This window comes from Orbicella franksi, chromosome 1, assembly GCF_964199315.1.
Source record: "Orbicella franksi chromosome 1, jaOrbFran1.1, whole genome shotgun sequence".
NCBI lineage: Eukaryota > Metazoa > Cnidaria > Anthozoa > Scleractinia > Merulinidae > Orbicella > Orbicella franksi.
In genome coordinates this window covers 40,942,149-40,952,089 of record NC_138145.1, presented here as the reverse complement: position 1 = coordinate 40,952,089, position 9,941 = coordinate 40,942,149, and the positions used below count along the sequence as shown (strand labels likewise).

Here is a 9,941-nt window from a genome sequence, read left to right as displayed (position 1 = left end):
TAGTTCGCTAATCGATAAACAGAAGGAGGAATATTTTCTGTAACTTTTAGCAAGCGGCAAATTACAATTAACAGTTCAGATTTATGCAAATGGCAAGGAATTATTTTTTCTTTTAACTCGAATAAAAAGCGAACAAAACATTTTTCCACCAGCTTGCTAGTTCAGATTTAGTAACTTATGAAATCACCTATTCAGTTGCATCGCAACATGTCGGCAAAAATGAAAACATCGAGAGTGATGTGGTTTTTAGTCTTATTTACGATATATAAGCTTTATTGATATCTCTTTAATTTAGAGATCTTTTGTCTAAGCCGTGTTTCAAATGTCTTAGCTTTATTTCGTAATCCGAATCAAAGAAATACTCATTTACACAAAGAATCCTATTGCCTGGCTTAACGACAATTTTACGAGAAAATACAGCTTCGAGCGATAGGTATTGTAAGAACTAATCAATTTATTATTCGCTGGGTGCCAAAGGTTTTATCAGATCATGAAAACTATTTGGTCCCCGCGTGAAGGGAGAGGTTTAATTTGTTTGAAGTTGATCTAACAGCAAAAAGATACAGCCATTACAAACAGTGCAAACTAAGAAAGGGACACCGTAAACTCGACATCGCAAAAAGAGAGCTAAAGATGGCGGTTGTCTCTCGAACGAGGAAAAGGTTTTCGAATTTGCAAAAAAACAAGGCGGTGGATTTAAACCACATTCCTTTGTTAGTTAAAGAACATAAACATTAATTCCAACTTTACTAAGATTGTGAGACAAAACATTTCGTTTGACGCCTATTTTTTGTAAGCATTTGGAAAATTATCGACCAAAAACACTTAGATTTAAATTCCTAAATTAGATGATGTTCTCAGCTTAGTTTTAATAGTAATAGGTTATTTTAAGCTATTCTAGAGTTAGAAGCACCACTACAGGTCGAAATAAGCGAGCAAGTATCAAATATAATCTTTCAGTTATGCTAAAGAGATTTCTTAAGAAATTCAGTGAAAAGTTAGTCGCATTTAGTACATTAGGCGAGATAAGGCGAAACACCATCTCCATTTCGATGTCGTTTATTTTCAATGTTTATCAACAGAAAACAGAAAAAAAAAAAACATTTACCATGCACCTGCTACTAAATCCTGTCAGAGTTTGTTTCGTATAGAAAATAAACTGAAAACTTGCTAAAACATATTAAATATGTGTTTGTCATGTAAAATGAATTACAAGGTCGGAACGATTATGTTAATGTCATAGTCTTGTTCGTGCATGAAGAAAAGAAATCAAACAGCTGTTTCCAGCAACGTCGTATTTTATAAAAGCATAACTTATTTGCCAAGTTTTATGCCTTAGTGTCAATGTAACTCTTACCCAATGAGATTAACGCTTGTAAAACATGGTCACTATTAGAACTGCAGGCCGGGTGGTCGAACAGCAATGGAGGCGGTTCTTTGCAATTACGTTAATCACCTTGTCTACAATAGAACTTAACAGTCAAGAATAACATAAAAGAAACGCGGTGAAATCAAGACCTGAAATTACCAGAAAACTGATGTTATCGCGCAGCGAAGGAATTTTATTGGAAGTCTCTGCCCTCGCCGCTTGTAAAACGCTCTCGTTGGGAAATTTGCTTGGATTCCGTGTCACGTTCAGAGTAATTCGGTTGCTCTATTCTTGGCTTTGTTTAGCCGAGACAGAACAAATTGTAGAAAGGTCAATATAGGTACTTATAAGGGGGGTGATAAATATATGTCAGCGACCCGAAACCAATCGGAAGCTATTGTTTGGCCCCGTATTTGTTTGACTAACTAAAACTATAATTTGCTATCGCTGCAGTGGGCCATATAAAACGCGCACGGTACAGGCAATTTCACAACTCAACACATGAGCAACATGAACGAGTTTGTGACTGAACGAGTGGCTGATTGTGCAAACTACGGACGAGGTTCACCGTTTGTTGGCAAGTGTAGTGAAATGGCGTTACTCAGCGGGGAAAAAGATTTTGAAGACAGCGAGAATGAACAAGAGATTCAGTCTGAGAGCGAGGAAGGAGAACGCATCTCTGAAGAATGCGTACAGAGCTTTGTGGTGGAGTTGGATTATGACGATGGTGATTCAGCAAAGTTGGGGCGAGACGAAACGCTCCCAGACGACAGTAAAGGAGATTGTAGTTCCGATCCTGAAGTCAAACCTACTCACTCGTACATCGCGCTGATCGCAATGGCGATTTTGAGTTGCCCAAACAAGAAGATGATTCTGGGGGACATTTACCAGTATATTTCAGATAACTTTCCTTATTACAGAAACAAGGATAAGAGTTGGCGGAACAGCATAAGGCATAACCTGTCTCTTAACGAATGCTTCATCAAGGCAGGTCGCAGCGAAAACGGCAAAGGTAACTACTGGGCTATACATCCAGCGAACCTTGAAGATTTCGCCAACGGTGATTTCAGACGAAGGAGAGCAAGACGCCGCGTGAGACGAAGCAATCCATTGAAATTTGCTGGAAGCTCCCCTCAATCGGCGTATTTCCGAGGACTAAACTCGTTTTCATCGCATTCTTCCTTCTATCCGTATCGCGGTGATGAGTACCGCATGTATCCCAGTTTAAGGTACATTCGTCCGACTAAAAAGAGCTTCGCTATTGATAGCATTATGGGTTCGTATGACTCTTCATACCTTTACAGTCCAGTATCTGTCCGATCCTACCCTTCCTTGAGCCTACACGGAAGCAGGGAATACCCTGGAACCTCCCCAACGCACTCTCTTCTCTTCCACGCATCGCCGGCGCTTCTGCCTTGTATATCAGAGCTAACGGCGGCCTCTGTTCCCGGCGCAGCTTGTGCGACGAACCCTTTGGAGTCTTCAGCATTTTCCGCCTACCTCGGCTCCAAAGGAATCGTTGCTCAAAGTCAGAACGGCAGACCAGAAAGCTGGCAAGACACTTTGTCTAAACTGCAAGAGCAGCTTAGGAAAGTAGCACCCTGACAAAGGGCTACAGTGACTTTCACACATGCTTTCGAAATGGTCGACCGAACACCGTGATAAACTCTGAGTCTGTATTTGGAAGAAGCTTCACTGTCTTCAAGGTTCCCGGCAAAGAAATGGGGCTAACAAATCATATGCCGATTATCAGAAACCAGAAAAACACAAAAAATATATAAATATGTCGTCAAATACACTTGTAAATATTTCAGTTTCCTTTAAAATTCACACGAAATTAGGCGAATATTGTCGGCCAAGGACTTAGCCTTTGGTTAGCCATTTAAAAGAAGTCTGCAATTAGAATTAACACTGAATAAACAGCACAGTTATTTAAAGTGATATATTTTATTGTATAAAAGTCGGGAAGCTTTATAATTCCCAAAGTGAAATAGATTATCAGAATTTCAGAAGGAATTAAGAATCATGAAAGCAAGTTATGGTCACTAAAATTGCATTTAATACGCCGCATCAAAATTTCTGTTCAATTAGCTATGGATAAGTCAATTCCAGCTCTTGTTGAAATGGGAGAAGAGATAAAAACTTTACTTTAATTTCTATCATAGATATATAGGATTAGCCTGTTATGCTTACCAAAATTATTGAACAAGGAACAGCCTAGTAAATTGTTGTATACAGAAGAGCTTTTAATTTTAATCATTGGACAGTTTGAAGGGTAAATTCTCAGCTATAAGGATGTTTATTCCATCTTTTTTTCTGCATTCCCAGAACGAGAAAATTCACGTCGGAATACTTACGATAGGCTGGTGAAAAGGAGAAAATATAAAGCTTAAATGAGCCTTAACAACCTTTTGTATCCCTCCAAATGCAGTCTTGATGTGGTTGCAATTTGGTATTGCGACATATTCGCTCCGTCGGTGTGAGAAATGTTCAAGCTACAGTACAGTGAACGGAACTGAGAGGCACGAAGACAATCCTTACTTTCACGGCCGAAGATTGAAGTTCTAGAGTCAAATTCTTTCATCTCGCAGAATGTTTTTTCCATGAGAACTAAATTATCCATTTATCCCACAATCGATTCTACAGTCATGCTTGCAAATTTAATCCTTAAGTTAAAGTGGATTTAGAAACATTGTATGTTATCAAGTAACATGAAAACATGGCAATGAACTGCAAAAACATGTCATACTCACTCACAATCTTCGATTTTATTTTTGTTTTACTCTTCGTATTTAACTAACTGACCCACAGCAATACTGTACGCTGAAGAGGCGCTATATAAAATGTATTTTGGGAGTGTTTCATGGATCAGTGTTTGCTCGGGGCTATTTCTGAAAGGCAATTATGTACATTTGTGTCTTAATATAATTGCGCCTTGCAATTAGCAGAGCATAAAAGTTGAATAATACACCGAAATAAAAACATTATACACGAAATTTGCTTTGTGGGGGAGTGACTAATTTACATGAATAATGCAGTTTTGTAACTGTTACAGCGAACAAATAATGTAGTTGAACAAAGTACTTTACCCCGAGCACTCAACAGCACTCTCAATGAGATATCGTCTCAATATATTCTGTGATCTTTCTGTTTTGTTTCGCGTACTTTGCCCGGCACAAATTATTTTTTCCATTTTTTCACGTCATAAATCTTTCATAAGCAAACTTTTCAATTTGGGGATTTTTACGTGCTCAGTGTAGGTTATAATATAATGTTTTGCTTTATTTAATTTATCATTTTTTGTAAATAATGGACGAAAGTGAAAGGTCGGGCGCTTTCCTCGCAGTGTGGTCAAGCATGATATATCATTTTATGTCGTTTCTGTCTTAGTGATGGTTTTTAACCGCATAAAGGCAAATTTAACGAAATTGACTCCGCGTGTTTCAAAGCCATTTATTACAGCAACGAAGGAAGTGAAATTTGAAAAAAATAAATTGACTGATATAAAATTTGTCTCGATAAAAGCTAGCGAGTGTCTAAAAGCGCACTAAACTTTAACGTCTAATATATTGATTCTCGTTTGACTCCGACTTGGTCTTTTATTCTACGCTTCGTTTCATCTAATTTGGTTCAAAGAGCATAGAGAAGCTATATAATATTGAAACAGTAGACACAATTTGCGTCGGCAATGTTTATAGTAGTTGTAATTTAAGTAAAATTGATTTTATAATTCGCTCTAATTGCCAAAATGTCACAACAAGGCATGGAGTTTCAACAATCAGCTGTTAAAATGGTTGTAAATGTGAACCGATATGGCCAAAACATTTATTTTTCTGGTAGAATTTACACCCTTGCTCTATATTTATCAATTCAGTGTTGTAACTATTAAATTCAAACCGTAAGTCACAGCGTAAACGTGCCAAAGATCAAAAACTGTGTTCCCATTACGACTGTTGTCAAACACTTCGTTGTAAATTTGATTATGTGCACTGCCTTTAAGCTCTTTTACTTAAGCTTTGAAGAAACCGCTGAAAGTCCGCAGTTTGATAAAGTAAATTTATATCGAATTATTCCCATAAAGAGCCGGCAAGGAAAGCTATATATTTCCCTTTGTTGTCTATTAACAGGGGCATGTGGATTCCTTAAAACTTATGGCGACTCTAATTATTTAGCAAAACCGTGTTTACGGCTGTTCCCAAATCATACAACAGTAATATCGTTCTCGATTTAGCTACATTTTTATTATATATTTTAGGAAGTCTTCAATTTTTCGCCGTAACTGTATAATCGCTTTTTGTCTCTAACATCTTGTGCAGCGAAAAACTTTCAACCCATTTGCATTGAAGTTAAAAGTGTGTAGAGAGTGGCAAGGAACCTTCAATAGCTTTTGAATCATACGAAGCAAAACACAGAATACTATTACTCTTTACACGATGTTTTTCCGGAAAAAAGCTTGCTTTGGAACTTGTTTCTGGTTGAGTATTATTTATCAGTGGTGTTCTCAATCCAGGGGCTAGGCTGTTTCCCAAGTTGTTCGCCATATCACACCCGTGTTGATTACATTCCATGCTTTTAATCTCTTAAAGTTATTTTGAAGTTTTTATTACGTTTAATTAAAGAAATTAAGGCGCACATGCTTCTAAATTTTATTAGTCCAGTTTTGTTGGAAAGCTCTCGGAGAGACTTCAGTAATCTCGGTCAGCGGTTAATAAATTAAAGTCAGATTCGTGCTTCTTAAATGTATGCATCGATCCCTTGAAATAACAGAAATATCCGAAGACAACAGCGAACAGTCGTGTTGATTCAGCCAAGCTCTGTCTTTGCAGAAATGAATTTTAGTATTGTCTCCAATGCGTTTGGCTCATAGCAAGAGTCCGCCTCCCAAGATTACCTCGAAGCCCCTGTCATGCCTCGATATCACATGCACACACATGCAAAGAGGGTGTGACAGTTCGATTTCTTATATGGTTTAAGACTCTGAAAAAGGATTCAGCAAAGCTAGATTCGTTCAAATCCCTCAAATCGTTCGGCAAGACGTCAAATGAACCACGTGCTTTGTTCTGTTAGACTTAACAGCATCCTTAGATTTCACCCATATTTGCGATCAACTCTTTATAAAGCGATGTCTCAAGCTATTTTTCCTGACCGATGTTGGCAATGATAGCGAAGAGCGAAAAAAATAAAGATTTTAATTAATTTTTATCTAAAAATATCGAGATGATAACTGCACAAATTCTCGCTCGCTCATTGGCTAATTTTTTTCTCTCCTCTTTTTGATTATGCCTGTTGCAAGCAAGGTAAGGCAAATCAATTTTTTTCTATCTACTCAGCTTGTTTAGTATAGGTAATCGTATGAATGCGTGTACAATTAAGTATTAACACTACGAGTGGTATTTGAAAATTCTCTCAAAATTGCTCGAGCCTTTAGGCGAGTGCAATTTGAAAGAATTTTCAAATATCACGAGTATTGTGAATCCTTAATTGCTCAAGTTTTCGCACGGTTACTCATTTATTGTCTGACTGAGATAATTGCGAACGCGTGCGTGTTAATTTGCACTGCAGTGCAAATTAAGAATTAACGATAAATTGGCCTGCTCTCAGCCAATCACAATGAAGTATTTTCTCAGTCATATGATGAGATTTCTTACTATTCTGAGTAGTTTTTATGTGTCTAAATCAGTTTTTATGCTCTTTTTTTTCTCTGTTTCTGTAAAAGTGGAAAAATAAAATGGTTGGTTGGTTGTTGTTGTTAAAAGAAGACTGTGTAACAATTTTATTGAAAAACAAACAAGAAATAGCCGACGGTTTGGATATTGTTATAAATGTTGACTAAACTAATAATAATGCAAGATATATTTTCACTTTAATATTCCCAAAATACACTGAAGTGAGAGGCTATTGAATATAAATATATGCAGATCTACTCCGATGTCATCTTCTCAATTGTCATAACAACGAGTTGTAGTCGCCCTGGAGACGGACTTTTGCGGTTTTACCGGAGATTTGCCCCTCAACAGACCTGTACAACGTTTTTTTCATTAGTCCAAGTAAAACACAGTTAGCAACGAAACCAAGAGAAGCGAAAATTAAAAAGGGTGTTGATAAATTGCGTCGTCACGCAGTGTCTCTCATTGAATAAAGGCGTTGCGTGACCTTTCAAATACCGGCTTTCAGGCTTGAGCACTGACATCAGAGTGAGGCGAATATAGGAAAAGTACTGCAACAGCCGACATCATATCGACAATCTAACTTTTAATTTTGAGAATCTTTAAGTAGTAAATGCATTATTTGGTGAACACTTTTGTAAAATTTGCCTAAAATAGTTGACGAGATTACATTTTCGTGGCATTAATTGCTCGTGGTACTGTTATAACGATATTTACAGTTTACAGACTTTGACGTCAAACTCTTTTTGTTATTCAAGCTGAACAACAACCGTTGAACAAAAGAACTCTTTGGTTCAACACACATTAGATCTCAAGCTGTCGTTTTACCAGTGATATTATTATAAAGCTATATGTATTTCCCGCCTCGACACCTATTGTCTGTAAAATACGGTACGTAATAACATTATTTTGACAACATTTGGTGACGTGAAGGAAATATTGCTTAAGTGTACCGAACAACAATGCTATTGGCATAAGGAGACATTTTAATATTGCCAGGAAAGTAAAGGACCCGTTGTTTATCAGAACCACGCATTATCAAAAACAAGCATGCAGATTTCTTTTTTGTTTGTTTTCATTTCGATTAACAGCGATGGAAAGTTTGAGATGAACTCATTGTCAAGCATATCCGACACAAGCATGCGGACAATGGTTTCCATAGCAACTAAAAGCTGGTTATCTCGAACAGATCTAAACCTACTTGGCAAATTATATCAATTTATATTAGTTTACCGGTACAAGTAAGAGACCTGATATGGAAAATTATATATAGTTCTGTCGTTATGGGATTCTGTCCTTCAGGACAACCGATGCAAAAATATTTAACCATTGCTCAATGCCTTTAAAGTGGTTGTAACTCAGCAGATAACACGTTTTGTTCTAGCTTTTTTTACATATACCTTGTTAAAAAAAGGTCAATATACAAGCCATTTATTTCTAGAACTGTAGATAAAAACTGTATTAAACGAAATACCAAGTATTAGACAGTATAATTGTTTCAACATCTTATTCTTGGAAGATTGCACCGACATTTTATGTGATAAGCGTTGACGTGAATCACCGAGTATTTTACGAAACACCTCTTACTTTTCGTGTTACAAGTGGTATTGGAGATGGCGAGGCGATATTTCTCATCATAACACCTATTGTTATAAAATACGGTACATAATAACGTGATTTTGATAACCGTTGTTGACGTCAGAGAAAATATTTCTTTATTGTGTTCAATACCATTGACTTAGTAAAAAAGGAAATAGAGAAATTTCTATACTGTGTTCAAAATTCTGAAAAGGTTCAGGAACAATGTCCATATACCACGGTATATGTGATACACAAAACTAGACAAAAAGATTTGATATTGAAAGTTATAAAACAAACATGAAATAAAGTGAAAATTTGCCAACATGGGTTAGATATTATTACAAGAGTTGACTAAAATAACGATGAGAAGAAGACAATATATTTTAAGTAAAAAGGCAAATAAAACAGAATGAATGAACATGTATGTTGTCAGATCCAATTTAACCCTTGGTGCAATTTTAGTATTTTTACTTGTCCTGGTGTAAGGTAATATATTACAGTGTATCTGAAACAAGGGCAAATACGTATATCAAATTGTACTCAGGGTAATATTGAGCCACAGCATATATTCCGGCTGCAAAGTACATTGAAGTCCGCTCAGGGAATACTCTAGCTAACTGTACGTGAATAACTAATTGATATGCTCAGTTGTCTTAGCAACGGTCGTGTTGTTGGCCTGGAAACTGTTGTGCAGTTCCAGCCAGAATTTGGGAGGCGACGCGATTGATTGACAAAGGCGCACTATCCTTCAACAAATTGAATTTGTTCTCGGTCACTAAACTTGTTTGTTTCCAACTGGTTATGTGATTCTTACCGTGTTTATGCTCACCCTGCAATACTAGTCTGTTAATATATATAGCTATGGCTACTTTAAAAAAGTCATTTATTCTTTTATTGAATTTTATATTTGTCTATTCTATTTATATCACTTTTGATTTACTTTGAATTCGTCTTCAATCCAGCCGTGTAATGATTTTTATTGATTGTCGATAGCAGTCAAACGAACACATTGACAAATATTACAAACTAGCTTCAGAAATGACGGTATTTCGCGTGCGCAGTGGCTATTGAAGACGTCAAACAACTTCTATCAATGAATGGGAAAGTTGTATGAGTGACTAGAAACCGACTGCTGGAGACGACAGATATATGAGAGCGACAAAAATGTACAGTTAGCTGAGCTGCTGTGTTTCAAATGTTCTACAAATGTCATCAAATAAGCCTTTTTCAAATTTCCAATATTTAGACGCAAGTGCATTATTTTCTATAAATACATCAAGATAACGGACGGAAGTAAGAGTTATATTTACAGTGTACAAACTTTG

General features: G+C 36.6%; 1 protein-coding gene across 1 annotated transcript; it reads left to right on the top strand.

The window, feature by feature from the left end:
- The first annotated feature begins 1,223 nt into the window (after positions 1–1,223).
- LOC145484584 (uncharacterized) lies at positions 1,224–4,664 on the top strand. The gene has a single exon (XM_081463182.1). The coding sequence runs from the start codon at positions 1,871–1,873 to the stop codon at positions 2,972–2,974; it is 1,104 nt and encodes a 367-aa protein (XP_081319308.1). The 5' UTR covers positions 1,224–1,870; the 3' UTR covers positions 2,975–4,664.
- Positions 4,665–9,941: the final 5,277 nt, after the last annotated feature.

Bases quoted from the DNA above. Each gene is read 5' to 3' on its own strand.
- LOC145484584 (XM_081463182.1), top strand. From the start codon at position 1,871: ATGAGCAACATGAACGAGTTTGTGACTGAACGAGTGGCTGATTGTGCA.